This window comes from Piliocolobus tephrosceles, chromosome 12 (assembly GCF_002776525.5).
Source record: "Piliocolobus tephrosceles isolate RC106 chromosome 12, ASM277652v3, whole genome shotgun sequence".
Taxonomy (NCBI): Eukaryota; Metazoa; Chordata; class Mammalia; order Primates; family Cercopithecidae; genus Piliocolobus; species Piliocolobus tephrosceles.
Window position 1 is genome coordinate 115,673,667 of NC_045445.1, and position 17,123 is coordinate 115,690,789.

Sequence of the window (17,123 nt, forward strand, 5' to 3'; positions counted from 1 at the left end):
TGGGAGGGTCATAAAGGTGATAACAAGCTGATTAATATTCTTATAATAAACAATAAGAATGTTTATTTTTTTTCTACCAACATGGCTCCATGCAATAGAAAACTTTAGTGCTAAAGGGCCATTCAGCAAAAGCAATCCTATCAGAGGAAAAAATATTGAAGGAGAAGTCTAAAGTACTCTAGCAATTGTTTTCAGATTCTTAGATTCTTTATTTTATTAATTTTTAATTTTGTATGGATACATAGTAGGTGTATATATTTACGAATTACATGAGATTTTTATACAGGCATGCAATACGTAATTATCACATCATATAACCTTCCGTGAATATGCTTTCCTGCAACTGAGCTTTTAAGTAGAATTAGGCATCAGAGATTTGAAGGTTATTTTCTCTGAATACAGAATAAATGTTTCTGTATCTTTTTCCTGGAAAGAAGTCAGATTGTTTCTAGCTGATAACACATTTGTATACTTGGCTCTATATCTAATTGAAAAGCAGGGTTTCATATTCATGTGTATGCCATAATACTAGAAGGCTTCAATAGCTAAAAATTTTTGCTAACATAGAGTTTTGTGTTTGAACCAGTCACAGAGAAATTGGCTATTGAGCCTTTTCGTGCCAAGCATAACTGAAGAAAGAAAACTCACCATCAACAACTCAAAATATGTTGACTTCTCTAGGAACCTGTATCAATCTCTCAGTGAATAGATTTATTTGAAAACACAGTTGGGCTATTGCTTTAGCTATAAAAGCTATTGAAAATAAAGCTCAGTAGTACTCTCTTGATGATGGCAATCAAAAGGTGAAGTGAGAATGTTTTATAGGGGGCATGAAGTATGAAGTACTGAGTGTGATGAAAATTAATATAGTGGTCAATGATAATACTGAGTCTAAATGTATTAGTTTTTCCTATGATTTGAGAAAACTAGAATTCGCTTTTCAAGATCAAAATTAGCAAAGGATTTGGAGGTATTGCTCCAGTTGGAGAATCAGAAGTCACCTTAGAAACAATATAGATTTTACTAATCTATAGTAGTATAGATTTCATAAAGTCTTCATGTGACATAAAAGTTTTAGGGTTTTGGTTTGTAACTAACCATGTTATATAATTGAGAAATTTTCCTATCCTAAATTAGAAAAGTATCAGGATATTTAAAGTTCAATTCAGTTTTTCTTACATCACAAAGCTGAGAAAAATGAATCTAACATTAAAATCAGATAATCAGTCTAGTCTTCCATGGTCTGGCTTATTGTATTCATGTCACCAATGCTGTTTATCAGAAATCCCTGTCATATCAAATCAAGCCCTTCCACAATGATCTAACACTTGAGTTTTTATGAGAAAAAAAAAAAAAAAAAAAAAACTGGATTCTCTATACTCATTTCACCTCCTTACCGTGGCTGTGGGCAGGCCCCAGATGCATTGTCTATAATATAAACTATGTTGGTGACCACCAAAGCAGTCAGGCATTCTTGCTGTTTCTCCATTTCCTACTAGTTTGTGTTATTTAATTAATTTAATAATATTTCATCACCTATCTATGGAGCCATAGTCCATGTGAAAGCAGTTTTCCAGTACTACCAAAATTCTAAATAAGGGCCCATCAGAACTATCATTTAGGCCTACCATAAAATACACAGAATTAATAAAATGAGACAATCATCATAGCGTGAGCAATACTTGAGTCAGCCGCATGCACCTTCAGAGCAGTATTACTAGCATTGAGATGAATTATTCCAACTTGTAGGGAAACTAAATAGATACTGAAAGGAAGAGTTTATTCTTTTTTTTTTTTTTTTTTTTATTTTTTTAATTATACTTTAAGTTCTAGGGTACATGTGCATAACGTGCAGGTTTGTTACATATGTATACATGTGCCATGTTGGTGTGCTGCACCCATCAACTCGTCAGCACCCATCAATTCATCATTTATATCAGGTATAACTCCCCAATGCAATCCCTCCCCGCTCCCCCCTCCCCATGATAGGCCCCAGTGTGTGATGTTCCCCTTCCCGAGTCCAAGTGAGCTCATTGTTCAGTTCCCACCTATGAGTGAGAACATGCGGTGTTTGGTTTTCTCTTCTTGTGATAGTTTGCTAAGAATGATGGTTTCCAGCTGCATCCATGTCCCTACAAAGGACGCAAACTCATCCTTTTTTATGGCTGCATGAGTTTATTCTTATTTATTTATTTTGAGATGGAGTTTCGCTCTTGTCACCCAGACAGGAGTGCAATGGCCCGATCTCGGTTCACTGCAACCTCCGCCTCCTGGGTTCAAGCGATTCTCCTGCCCCAGCCTCCAGGGTAGCTTGGATTACAGACACCCGCCACCACGCCCTGCTAATTTTTTGTATTTTCAGAAGAGGTGGGGTTTCACCATGTTGGTCAGGCTGGTCTCAAACTCCTGACCTCAGGTCATCCACCTGCCTCAGCCTCCCAAAGTGCTGGGATTACAGGTGTGAGTCACCGCACCCGGCCAGGAGAGTTTCTTATACTGGCCAAAATATCAGTTATGTTCTTCATAAACTGGGCATAGGCTTAGGGGGCAATTCACCATTTATTTTCTAATGCTGTCCCCTTTAAAAAGGAAGGGGAAGGTTGCCTAAAATGATGAAAGAGATGTTATAAAAATGAAGCTTCTTGAGAAATATAGTAAAATTGGAAACACCTTAAATGTTGCAGAGTGATACCATTTACGAAAAGGATAAAATATGTAGAAATATACGTTATTAAGTTATATATAATATATAGTAAAAGCAGAAACGTGTGTGGGAAGTAATATAAACTGAATACAGAACAAGAGCTATCTCTGTGAGGAAAGACAAAAGAATGGGTGGGATGTGAACAGGACGCTTAAATGATATTTGTAATATTTCATTCCTTAAGATGTGTTATGCGTACAGAAGTAATGATTACATCTGGTATACTTTCTGTGTGTCTAAAATAACATATAAGAACGTAAGAAAACATACAAAACCAAATGCTTGGGATTTTTCCTTTTGGAAACCCCACTAGCCAGGTTCTGTAAGATAAATCTTAGTAATTAAGGAACACCTACTTGATGAGAATTACTGGTTTCAAAAGAGCATGCCCACCATTCATCTGGTTTGGCTAAGCACTGGCCAAAGATTCTCCTGATTGAGCAACAGGACAGCAACCTAGCAGATTAATTTTAGCAAGATGAATAAGGAACATTGTCTTCCCAGTTTTTAAACAGGATGTTTCTATGTTTTGTTTTGGTTTTTTTACTTTATTATCTACGTTGAAGCATGATTGACAGATTCTTATCAATGATTCCCGTGTGAAAATAGAGTCAAGGGAATGAATAGTGCAAACTGAGAACTGAGAATTTTCCTCAAAAGTTAGCCTGTGAATGGTCAGTTTGTGTGGCAGCAGTGACGTTCTGCTATCCTTAAGATCACTTCTATTCAGAGAGAATCGTTGTTAGAGAGGACAGATCTGTAAGTCACTGGGTGAAGTAACATCAGAACTGAAGGTCGTCTGAAAATGATCTCATTTCCCTTTTTGTAAACAAGACAAGTGTGCAAAAAGCTCCATATCCCTTTCTCTGTTTCTCAATTACTTTCTGTTTTAAATTACTTTAGATTCAGGGGTTACATGTGCAGGTTTGTTACATGGGTCTATTGTGTAACAATTCTAAAATTCATATGGAACCAAAAAGGAGCCCAAATAGCCAAAGCAATCCTAAGCCAAAAGAACAAAGTTGAAAGCATTACATTGCCTCACTTCAAAATATTCTACAAAGCTGTAGTAACCCAACCAGCATAATACTGTTACAGATAGAGACACATAGATCAATGGGATGAATAGAGAACTCAGAAATAAAGCTGCACACCTACAACCAACTGATTTTTGACAAAGTTGGCAAAAATAAGCAACAGAGAAAGGACACCTTATTCATTAAATGTTGCTGGGATAGCTGGCTAGCCATATATAGAGGAATGAACTTGGACCCCTACCTTTCACAGTATATAAAAATTAACTCAAGGAGGATTAAAGTCTTAAATGTAAGTCCTCAAACTACTAAAAATCCTAGAAGAAAACCTAGGAAAAGTTCTTCTGGACACTGGCTTAGGCAAAGAATTTATGACCAAGACCTCAATGACAAATGCAACAAAAACAAAAATTGACAAATGAGACTTGATTAAATTAAAGCTTCTGTACAGCAAAAGAAACAATCAACACAGTAAGCAGATAACCTCCAGAATGGGAGAAAATATTTGCAAACTGTGCATCTGACAGAAGAATAATATCCAGAATCTATAAGGAACTTAAACTTGTCAACAAGAAATTAAAAAATAAAAAAACACATTAAAAACAGGACAAAGAACATGAATAGACACTCCTCAAAAGAAGACATACAAGCGGCCAATAAGCATATGAAAAAATCTTCAACATCACTAATCATCAGAGAGATGCCAATTAAACCCTAAATAAGATAGCATCTCACACCAGTCAGAATGGCTTTTGTTAAAAAGTCAGAAAATAACAGATGTTGATTGCTTTCATAGGGTGACCATGATTAGATTTGTAATAGTCATTCACTCTCCTAAGGATTTCAAAGTCATGTGGGTCCAGGATCCTTAATATGAGGATTAATGTTACCGTGGGAACCATGAAAAGAGCTGAGCTAGTAGGAGCCATATCAATTCTAGCCAACTTCTTGAACTTCCTAATAGAGAACAATGCCTAAGAAACTCTCTCACCAAGAGGAAGGCAAATTAATTAGAGTCAGATAAATGAGAGCAGAGATGGGCGAACTATAATTGGTAGGCCTAATCCATTCAGCCACCTTCTTTTGTACAGCCCATGGGATGAAAATTGTTTTTATGTAAATGGTTGGAAAAAATTAAAAGAAGAACTACATACTTCAAGACACATAAAAATTATTAAAAATGCAAACGTCAGTGCCTGTACATAAGACTTTATTGAGGTGTATCAATTTATATTTGTTTATTTTTTCTGGCTGCTTTTGTGCTACAACAGCAGAGTTGAATAATTGTGACAGAGACTATATCGCTCACAAAGCCTAGAACAACTACTGTGTGGCCATTTACAGAACATATTCAAACTCCTGAACCAGATGAAAGCTAATATAAAAGCAGTGCCCTGTTTGACCCTAGAATTTTGCCGTGTCTTCTTGAATGAGCATCAGAGGTTTGGCATTTCTAGGATCCTTTTGATAGGCCAGGGGCATTGTAGAATTGGTCTTTGCTAAATAGAATGATTCATCTAAGTTTTCTTCCTGCTCAAAATTCAATAGTCACACACTCCAAACCATAGATACTAGAATGCATAGCCCTTCCAAAAGATACTGGGTGGTGCATGACAATTTAAGATGTTTAAAGATACCATCTACTTGAAGGGATTTATGAACTCAAGAATATCTTAGGTATTCTAATTCTTAATGAGCCCACAGAGAAAGAATGGGAGAACTTCCAGAAGTAGCTAGGATGTGGTCAGGGTTGACTAACTGAAGGGACAGCTGCAAGTAAGAAAACTGTCCTGTCTACCCTTACTCTATGACCATGCTTCCAAATTACAGTTATATATAAAAAAAGAATAAATTTTAAAAGTATGCCAAATTGTTGAAAAGGTAAAGAAATTTTTTAAATTAAAATGACAGGAGGAAAACCATTTGAGAATATGAACAAATGAGATAAAAGATTGATGATGAAAATTGAAAATTTAAACTACTAATGCTAATTGGACCTTCCCACAGCCACATAACCCTTTCACTGTATTTTTAAATTCAATCTTCTTCCATCAGAGTAGTATTAAAGAGGGTAAAATTAATGTTAAGATTTTACAAATAAGAATCACTCCTAGCTAGCTGCATGGTCCAGACAACAACAGTGCCACGAGGCAGCCATCACAGTGATATTTATCACCCCATAAATGTTTAGATACTTTTCCTTTTCTGTTAATGGAATTTTCTAGGCTGAGGTGAGAAACACTGATAGCTATAGAATAGAGATGATGGGAGGAAATGGCAAGGCAATCTACAGGAGATTACTACCACCTGAAGAGTTTGAATACCGGAACTGCACAAGTTCCTTGAGCTGTCATGATACCCCCTACTCTCTTGGACTGTTATGTAGGCAATAATATTTCATTCAGCAAAAGGACAGGGAAAAATGTCTATTTTGCTCACTGATATTTCCCATATACATAAGATATTGCCTGACACATAGGACTTACTTATGAAATACCTATTTAAACATAACCTGCAAATTAACAGTTGAAAATTATAATGACAAAGCAGTTCTTAAGAGAAAAAATGCTGATGTGAATCTAAAATTTTACAAGTTTTAGAACAAAAATAATCATGTGATCAAATGTTTCAGTTTTATAGATGGAAAGATACAAGTCCTGGTACATAGCGAAACTGTAACTAGAATCCAATACTATGCCTGATTTCAACAATTTTTTCCACTATACCAGATTATCATAAGAAATATTATTTTCTAGTAATTTTAAAGTAATCTAAGCTTAAAGTAACAAAAAAGCTACTCATTCACAGTAAGAATGAAACAAACCATGGCTAAATTTCAAGAGCAGACAATGTAAGCCCTCATTAAAATAATAAAATGAAAACCTGTGTATCTATCATCGATTACAGTCTGTAGTCTGTCCCCACTGGTGTGATTTTTAGATTTCATATATTGTTTGTTAATATCTTAAAATCACTCTGATTAGTTGAGTGTAAGTAAATCAATCTGAATATCCCATTACTGGCCAATATTGTTTAGCATATGAATTGAGCATGAAAATATAACCACAGGAAAGTAAATATGTATGTGATTAATTGGGGGTTTACTTCCCTGATGATCATCACGTTTGGGAAATACAAGCTTTGACAAAGTCTAATCTATATGATTTTCTGATTTAATCACTAACATTTTATTTCTAATGTTGTTTTAATCATCAAAAACTCCAACTCAGTTAAATAATTTAGTTCTATTAAACCCCTAAATATCCATGGTGTCATCTAAAATTTCCACTGGTAGAATAAGATTTTCTGGAAAAAAAATTTGGTCCTATAGTATGTTCATCCTACCGCCTGTTTTATTAACAGTAGTCTTAGTATGCCAAGAGTTGCCTGAGAGGAACACACACACACATACATACACACGCACGCACACAAAAATGGTATTAATAAATTTAACTCAAGGTGTTAAATGAAGAATAAAATAGCCACTTGCTTAACAAGTTACTGTGTTTTTCACATTTATTTTGGAAACAAAGTTTGATAATATTTAGCATCAGGAAGAACAATTACTAGTTCCTCAATTATCCTTTCGCTTTCAGTTTACTTTTAGAATTTAATGACTGTCACTCAATAAAAACTTAGAATGCATCTTCCTGTTTGCCTGTGGTTTTCAACGTTGGTTGCACATCAAAATCACCCGAGAAACTTGAAAAGTATACCAATGTTTGGGGCCCACTTCCAGAGATTCTGATTTAATTAGTCTAACTGTAACCAGCTCTCTTATTCAGCAAAGTTGAGAATCACTAGATAATGTGATACAAGATCCACGAATTTCAAGTTGTCTGATGAGAACTGAATTCAGCTCAGTCAACCATGTCTTGTGTATATTTTTTTAGACCGTCAGCTTTCACAGTTTAAAGAGATCTGGTTTCTGGTCCTAGATTATCTGGATAACTGCCTCAACTCGTCACTCCTCTTAGCAATAAAAATATAAGAACTATTACTTACCCTAAAGTCTGTTATACTCTCATTCCCATGAAAAATCACATATCTTCTTTTTTAAAAGCAAGCACAATAATTTATCTGCGAAGTGAAATAACACTAGCAGATCATTAACTTAGTGCAATGAATGCATCAAGCAGCTGTTACTTAGAAAATAGAACATCTGTTAAATGCCATTGGAGTCACTATTCACTGTCATTATAGTTAGAGCTGTTATTTCTGTTCTGTTCATTCTGCTTTCATGAAATTCTTCTTTAATAATACATTATTATTAAAAAGTCAATACATATTGCTATAGAATCCACTATTTAATGTTTTATGTTCTTTTTGAATTTATCATTGTATTATTCTGTCACATTAGCCTAATAGTAAAATATGTCCTAAACCTCTGGCTATGATAGAGTAATGTTGGGGTCTGAAAAAGCAATTAGCATCTCATTTCCTCATGTTTAAGACATGTTAGATTGTGTGATGCACCACTGATATGACTACAGCTGCTGAGAATTAAAAACAAAAACACTACCACTTTCAAGGTAAACCTAAATTGTATGTTACATCTCAATTTCCAAATCCTTAAAATGTGACAAATGCACATCTTAGAACTGCAGTAATATGGCAATGTATTCCTTTTCTTTCCATGAATATGTTGCGTAGTTAAAAGGTGAAAGAACTCTCTCCTGTTCCCTGTGATCAGAAATGGTATAATATTTGCAAATACTAAGTGCAGAACTCACTTGGGTAGGGGGACCTCTCAAGATGCCTTTTATGGATGTTTTAGTTAGTCTTTTATTCATATTACAGGGAACATGCGTAAGAGAAAGGAATAGCTAAAATAAGCCCAAATTTAATTGAGCCCTAGTAAAGGGAGGAATCTACAAGGAAATTGATGTTAAGGTACATAGTTAAATAAATGTGGTGCTGATTGAAGATAGGCTCTAGAGAACAGGAGACTCTTAAGGTAATAAAATTTGGTTAAAAAGAGGGAGTGGGCTGGGCACAGTGGCTCACGCCTGTAATCCCAGCACTTTGGGAGGCCAAGACGGGCAGATCACGAGGTCAGGAGATCAAGACCATACTGGCTAACACAGTGAAACCCCATCTCTACTAAAAATACAAAAAAAAAAAAAAATAACTGGACGTGGTGGCGGGTGCCTGTAGTCCCAGCTACTTGGGAGGCTGAGGCAGGAGAATGGAGTGAACCTGGGAGGCGGAGCTTACAGTGAGCTAAGATTGTGCCACTGCACTAAAGCCTGGGCGACAGTGCGAGACTCCGTCTCAAAAATAAATAAATAAATAAATAAATAAATAAATAAATAAATAAATAAATAAATAGTGAAAATAACAGGAGATCAGACAGAGAAGTTATCTTAAGAATATAAGTCCCTGAGAAATTCCGAGAAAATTTGTGGAAGGTATTGGAAAACTTGTGAAAATGTGAAATGGGTGGAGGAGAGAATGGAGGTTAAATGAGCTACATTTCTTTACCTGAAGGAAAATATTTGTAAAGGTGTTCCTATGGGACCAGATAATTGTTCCAATAATTTTTACCATTCTACTATTAAATAAAAATGATGAAAAATGCTGATGGTATAATCAGCAGAGATCAATGGAGAAGGTTTTTCCATCTTGCTACTGTATCAGTGAAGTGAGCTGATAGCTGAACCCTGAACCTAACATGCCATTTTAAATTTCTACAAGCAATTAAACTTGTAGATATGGGGAATGAATGAATCAGAATGCATTCTTCATCCTTCCCATCAACATGGGGTATGACTTCACTGGAATAAATTAACTCATTATACTCATTCTTTTTTTTTTTTTTTTTTTTTGAGGGGGGGTCTTGCTCTCTGTCCGGGAGTCGAGTGTAGTGGCGGGATCTCAGCTCACTGCAAGCTCCGCCTCCCGGGTTTACGCCATTCTCCTGCCTCAGCCTCCCAAGTAGCTGGGACTACAGGCGCCCGCCACCTCGCCCGGCTAGTTTTTGTATTTTTAGTAGAGACGGGGTTTCACCGTGTTAGCCAGGATGGTCTCGATCTCCTGACCTCGTGATCCGCCCGTCTCGGCCTCCCAAAGTGCTGGGATTACAGGCTTGAGCCACCGCGCCCGGCTATACTCATTCTTTTATAATAGGGAAATTAGAGTAGCATTTACAAATTATTATGGCTAAGAAGTAGACAGCAAATTTGTTTGAAATCATGAAAGTTAGTGCTTAGTATTTGGACTATTTATACTGGAGCTATCAAATGTTACAAAGTAACATATGGAAAATAAATAATATATTAGACATTGTGGCAATTTATAGTTTAATTGGACTTTACTTATGTCAGACATTTTCCCCTCCATCATAAAAACCCTTAGTGCCAAGTATATAGTTTGCCTTCAACTTCTCTCGAATCTCCTGAAGGTGGACTTACAATCATGTCATAGGTCAAATAAAAACTGAGTGTACACAATCTTGCTTTTTCTTCAGACTTAAAATCGATCCAAGCAGCTATCACATTACTACATGATTGAAAAACCCAAAGTGTCTGAGTTAAGATTTAGTGAATTTAGTCATTGAATTTGAACTTGCTCCTTCAGAAGAGTAGATTTTCCAGAACCCTCTCCACCTCTCACCTCACAAGGCAAAAGAAGGCATGTATGCTGAGAATTGGATGCTTTTGAAAAGGCAGAAATGCCATATATGTTCAGCTGGTTTTTTTCCATCTTGCCAACCCTATAAATACGTAGCTCCCTTTGAGAGGAATGAGTATAGGTATAAAGGGAATGGCCAAGGTGGTAGCTCTAGGTTGGTTCTCCATACATCTGAAGATGCAGACATTCTTCTGTTATGGAAAACTATTAGAGCCAGAGAAAATGGTTCCTCAGCAACCTCATCAAATGTATTCTTTTAGTTTACAATAAGGATTCCCTCTTCCTCTATAGCAGTCTTTTATTCCAACTTTCATACCTTCTGGTTGCTTCATACTTTGTCTTTAGTCAATCCAAACCATTCCATGCTTTATGGCACACTTCACCTTCAAGTGTCACCTCTCCCTTGTCATTCATGCTTATTCCAGCCATGGCTCATCTGTTTCCAAAAAAATGTGATTTTTTTCTAGTATGATATCATTTTTTTTATTACATTTAAATTTTCCTCTGCAGCTACACTGTAGGCATGATTAAAGTGAGATTTGCAAAGATTACCTCCTTCCTCATCTCTGGCAGTGAACAGCACAGTACAGACTAGATGTTAGACACCTGATATACATTGGTCAATTACTATTTGAGATCTTCAGAAGGCAAGTTCAGCATAGTATTTAAAGGCTAAGTCTTATTTAAGTCTTATTTCTTAAGTCGTACCTTGGATTAAAAACACATTTAAAGGGAAAACTTTCAAACCTACTAAATTAACACAATTTTTTTTCCTAACCCAAAACAGCACTCATACAAATGATTGAATACTGGTTTATTGTTGAATAGCATACATAAAGGTTTAACTCTAGGTCTCTTTTTTTTTTACGGAGTGTAAATTTTCCTATGAATCACTTTTGACCATTAGCATTTATAAACCACCATAATATCACTGCTTTTTTCAAATACAAGTTCATCATGGTGATAACTTTAACATCTTTTAGTTTTAATTTATAATTTTGTGGAACTTAAGAAGACACTATTAATTAGTCCACTTTTCCTATTTTGCTCCCATCAGTTGAACACTGGACATTATTTAAATTAACTGAAAGAATTTGGCCAGATGTTGGTCCATAATAGTTTTTGTGAGCCAGGAACTACCTGCAACATTATCCCCTAAGTTCAAAACTTTTCTGATCTCTTCTGAGTTTTGGAAAATTCCATTGCCTTTAATTGCATTGCTTGTCATGGAAGAAACAAAAATCTACGTACACAATAACTTTTTACATTGATGCTAAAATATAGTGTCATCTTTATGAAGACATATTAAGAGATAGTAATCCAAATATAAATTAAGCTTCAACTTTGTGAAGTGTTACCATTGTGAATAAATTAACTGCAGTGACATGCCACTAGACTGGAATATAGTAAGTAGATAATTCTCATTTGCATATATGTCCATCTCTTTGACAAACTCATACTTGAATATAAGTTTTTGAAGGACGGGGACTTCTCTAGCATTTTATCCCGCAGTGCCTAGTAACAGTGGCTAACATCTATGGTTATACAGGTTGTATACTACAAAATGGGTGAAGACAAAGTATTAAAAGGGATAAAATGTAGTCTGTGTCTACTCTAAAGTCAAGCTCTAAAGAGGCTGTGTCTACCCAAATGAGATACTTCTAATAATCTACCAAAATATATTGAGGAGAATTACATATGATTCTGCTACAGTAGTAACTGGCATATAATAGGAGCTCAGGCAACACTTATGATTGATAAATGAAGACATTGCTTATATGAATGGCTAAGCTCACCCATGTGCAACAAACAGCACCTACATATGAAGAACCCCATGCATGATAGCTGTCGCGTTCATTTGGCATTAAGTACCTTAATTTCAGGCATGTTTGTATTGAAAAAAATGCAACATGAAACAATATCTTAGGATTGAAAAACAGTGATTCTGTCTTGCATAAAAAATTTTGTATTGTTTCCTCGTTTATTTCCCCTGTTTATCTGATGCCAAAGGTAAAACCAAAACAAAAAGCATGAGAAGTGATTTTGAGTGCACCAGGACCTGATGGTGTGGCAGAAAGACAGCCACGGGACTACTTTGGTATATTATAAAGACAGAAAAGACATGTTGAGAGCGATTCTGTGAGACCAGCCTATACCTAATTTCTTAATCTCGTACTGTAATTTTTTTTTAAGAAATTAGATATGGGCTGGCCTCACAGAGTTGCTCCTTGTGTGTTTATTAATTGATTATTTGTAGCTGGGCTTCCTCCACTTTCCTGTTATTGCTGTTTCTCCATGATTTTGTTTTGCTTTGGCTTTCTGTGATTAAGACATCAGCTCTACTCGCAAATAGCTTTTCAACTCGAGTGCCAATCATAGTCTCTGTATCTGTTAACCTTATTGAGAAAGGAGAAAGGGACTGTTGGGCTCTGGCTCAGCTCTCTGTGAATGTCCAACAGCTGGCTAACTAGACAGGTGGGGAAGGAACCAGGCACAGACGCAGTGGAATGCAGAGTGGCCATGTTGTCAGCCATGCTATGTACCAGGAAAGGGGCTTTATGCAGAGCAGGTAGTAAGCATTTGTACTAAGATCACTTTTTCCATCAATACTCTATATATTTTTTCATGTTAAATGTGATTGTTTTCAAGTTGTATAAATCACCTCTTAGGAAATAGTGGTATTCTCTTAGGAGATTTTAGTCTAGGGCATGTGGATAGAATTAAGGTCTGTGAACTTGGATTGGGGGAAAACTACATCTTTATTTTTATTCACCTAAAACCAAAAGTAAGCATTTTTTCAATTAAAGATGTGAGCAACAAACTCCAGCAATAGAAATACCCATGACTTTGTCACTAATAGAAATGATAGATACTTTTATAATATGTTCCAGACATTGTATATACTTAAAAATACCCGTTATGTTCATCATCACTACATTGAAATTATCCTAAAGACCAGATGCTAGATCTTGTTAATTAACATATTAGGAAATAAAACATGTATTACTACATCACAGATATTTTTAAAATGTTTTGCATATTTCAGTATAATTGTTTGCATTTAAAATCCTGTGCATTTTGTTTTATGCTTTTAAAAGCATTATTATGAGAAAGGGTTTTTAAGCTTCAACAGATGCCAAAGAGATCCATGGCACTAAAAGCCTAAAAAATCCCTGCTGCAGAAATACAGTAGCATCATACTGCAGAATTTTCTAAAGGCAGTTTCTTATTTGTGGATGGGTTTTCAAATGTCTGCCTTTAGCCACTACATGAACAAATTAAGTAAATATAAGTATATTTAGTTGAAAAATATGTTCATTAAATATGTATAATGAAAAATAAGACATGAATTATGCTTATGTACATATATATGTTCATAGTTACCCAATAATGAAGCTGCAATATATAGGGTATGGTTTTCATAATTCATTAATACATAGTTACAGGTTTAAAACCTTGCAAAATCATAGTAATCATAGAGAAAGCCATTTCATAAGCATTAAATCTTAAGACTGCAATATATTACTTGAAGGTCAATGCTATCCTTTTCACAGGCTACTCAAAAAGAGATTGAGAAACAGAAGGTGCACCTGAAGAGTATCACAGAGGTAGGAGAGGCCTTGAAAACAGTTTTGGGCAAGAAGGAGACATTGGTGGAAGATAAACTCAGTCTTCTGAATAGTAACTGGATAGCTGTCACCTCAAGAGCAGAAGAGTGGTTAAATCTTTTGTTGGTAAGAGAAAAGGCTCGAAGCTTTTACACCCTTCTCTGTCATGAGAAAAATATATATAAGTGACCAGTAATAATTTCATGTTTGAAAATTTCTCAAGTCCACATATATGCTGGCTCTTAATTCAATATCTATAACAAATATTTTAATATATTTTTATTTATATTTCAGCAATATTCTATATAAAAATACCACTCAAAACTAATCTGAATGAAACTATATTGCTGTCTTTTTAAAATTTTAGAACATAGGAAAAATTCTTTAAGAATATTGTCTAACCAATAATGCCATGGTATATCTCTGTACAATTAAGGAATACCAGAAACACATGGAAACTTTTGACCAGAATGTGGACCACATCACCAAGTGGATCATTCAGGCTGACACCCTTTTGGATGAATCAGAGAAAAAGAAACCCCAGCAAAAAGAAGACGTGCTTAAGGTAGCAAATAAAATATGAAAAGTAATGTTCAAATTGTACAACAATTACTTCAATTGTGTTTGTCCTAAAAGATACTAAGGACGTCTTAATAAGAGTAAAACAATCCTTTCTTCCTTCTTTTATCTTTCCCTTTTTCCTTTCTTCCCCCTTTGAATGGAAATTAATGATTTTGAAGAGTTCTGTAATCTGGGTATCTGTTCATATCCATCACTCGGTTAATTATACCCAATGTAAACTCCGTTCAGAAAGAGATTCCAAGATTTATTTTGAAACCATATTGCAAATTTCTGCGTATGTCAATGGTGGTACTACATTCTTGTGTCTAACACAAAGAACAATCTGACACCATCATTCATTCAACCCATCTGAATCAACACCTGAAATCCAATCAGCTGTTTTTTGTTTGTTTGTTTGTTTGTTTGTTTGTTTTGGTCTGAGCCATATCCAAATCTTGGTAATTAGTCTTAATGTTGGGCTTATGTAAAACTGAGGTTTTCATTTTTAACTACATGTAAACAAGGCTTTGGGTTCCTTGTTTTAGTATCAAAACTGATTGTTAGGAAGCCCTGTCTTCTTTTTCAAGGATAACTTAATCATCTTTTGTTTAAAAAATGATTCTGATAAAAGGGTATGAGAGGTATAATATGCACATATACCTTATTGATACTACATTGTTTCTATTTGATGATGTCTCCTTTCCCAATTAAATAGGTAGAGTTGAATTTTAACAGCTCTCTTTTAAATAAATTTTTGTATTTTGTTTTGCTGAAATGTTTGATAAATTTATTGATTAGTTGCTTACTATTTAAAGAAAACTCAAAAAAGTTTCTTTCTATGCAGTTCATTTTTATGCCTCTGATATTTTCATATTTTTCCACAGATTACAATATATTTTAATGAAAAACTATAAATGCATTCCAGGTTATCTCCAAAACACATTTATGCTATTGTGTGAAGCTTATTTTGAAGTGGATCTGTATTGTGCTCTTCATTGTCCCTTGATATATAGTCAGAGATGTCATCTTATGGTGAAATTCCTTCAAAGCTTTTTGAATAATAGGGTCTGAGTTATTTAACTTACAACGTCTGTGACCCGGCAGGTCAGGAAGAACATTCCTCAGTACCTCTGTATGTGACACAAAATTTGTATGTGTTAGAAAATCACATTTTTTCTTATGACACTCAATGTAATAAACAAAGAGGAACTTGAAAGTACCAGGAAGGAATAGAAAAGTGTTCTTCAGCTACCTGCCCTCCTGAGCACATACTTAGTTTATTCCACAACTATTAAATTCAGTAACAATATAATAAAATAAGACTAAATAGAATACATTATGATAGTTGCAAAACATAAGAAAACATCCCTGTCCTTCCTCAGACTAAATAAACATTTTAAATAGACATGCATCAAACTTAAGGACAGTGATCTATTTTTCTGAAATCACATGTATTTTCATTTTACTCCTGTTTTATGGAAATCGTGGTTTTATCTCCCTTTCTATTTTCTGCATGTGCTTGCTCTCATTTTCTTACTTTTTCTCTCTCTCTTTCTCACTCTCTCTGGCTCACTCGCTCTGTTTCACTCTCTATTCCTATCTTGACTTTCATTAATTACTAACTTCAAGTCCTATCTCTTGCTCATGGAATATAGCGTTTAAAGGCAGAACTGAATGACATACGCCCAAAAGTGGACTCTACACGTGACCAAGCAGCAAACTTGATGGCAAACCGCGGTGACCACTGCAGGAAATTGGTAGAGCCCCAAATCTCAGAGCTCAACCATCGATTTGCAGCCATTTCCCACAGAATTAAGACTGGAAAGGTAGGAAGATCTACTCCAAGGTGGAAACTAGTGCTAAATGATCTCTTGCGAAGGTTGTGCAGTACTCTCAAAGGGGCGAGTAGACCCCATAGCAAGGTTTTCAAAAGGAAAGTGAAGGCCAAAATGTATTTAAGGAAATTTTACCACTGACTATAATGGGAGATAAAACCGTCTCTCTCTCTCTCTCTGTCTCTCTGTCTGTCTGTCTCTCTCTCTGTCTCTGTCTCTGTCTCTCTCTCTTTCATGTTTTTCTGCCACAGATATTCTAGAACTGCATTCTACACTGCAGTTTAACATACGTACTTTCAGGGGTCACCTACAGAAAAAAACAACAAATAGCATGCTGAAGGCCAAAACAATAAATAAATAAAACCAAAAGCACACAAGTCATCCATCAAAAGAAAGCCCTACCGATAAATTTTGCCAAAAGCACTACTGATACAATATTGCTTGCATGTCATGTGGATCAAACATCCAAAATGAGCCTTGTATATCTTCTGCATGATCTAGCGTGTTTGTACCTCTTTACTGATTGTGCAAGTGTGTATATTTAACTTGCTTTTGCTAGTTGCAGACACTGTGACAAAATTCATAAGGCTATAATGAAATGATCAAGCCATGAAAACAAATCATTGCAAAGCTTATATATCCTAATTTTTGTAATTTTATATGCCTATTTCTATACTGTTTAAGAAGAACCAGGGAATATGGAACTTTTGCATGATAGACTTTAGATTTGTATGATTTGATGAAGACA

At 35.3% G+C, this 17,123-nt stretch overlaps 1 protein-coding gene across 1 annotated transcript in view; it reads left to right on the plus strand.

Annotated features, from left to right (window-relative positions):
• Positions 1 to 17,123, plus strand: part of DMD (dystrophin) — a 2,292,995-nt gene that overhangs the window by 988,187 nt on the left and 1,287,685 nt on the right. Inside the window, 3 exon segments of the mRNA XM_026451980.1 lie at positions 13,926 to 14,105; positions 14,416 to 14,544; positions 16,196 to 16,366. Coding sequence (XP_026307765.1) covers positions 13,926 to 14,105; positions 14,416 to 14,544; positions 16,196 to 16,366 — 480 coding nt within the window.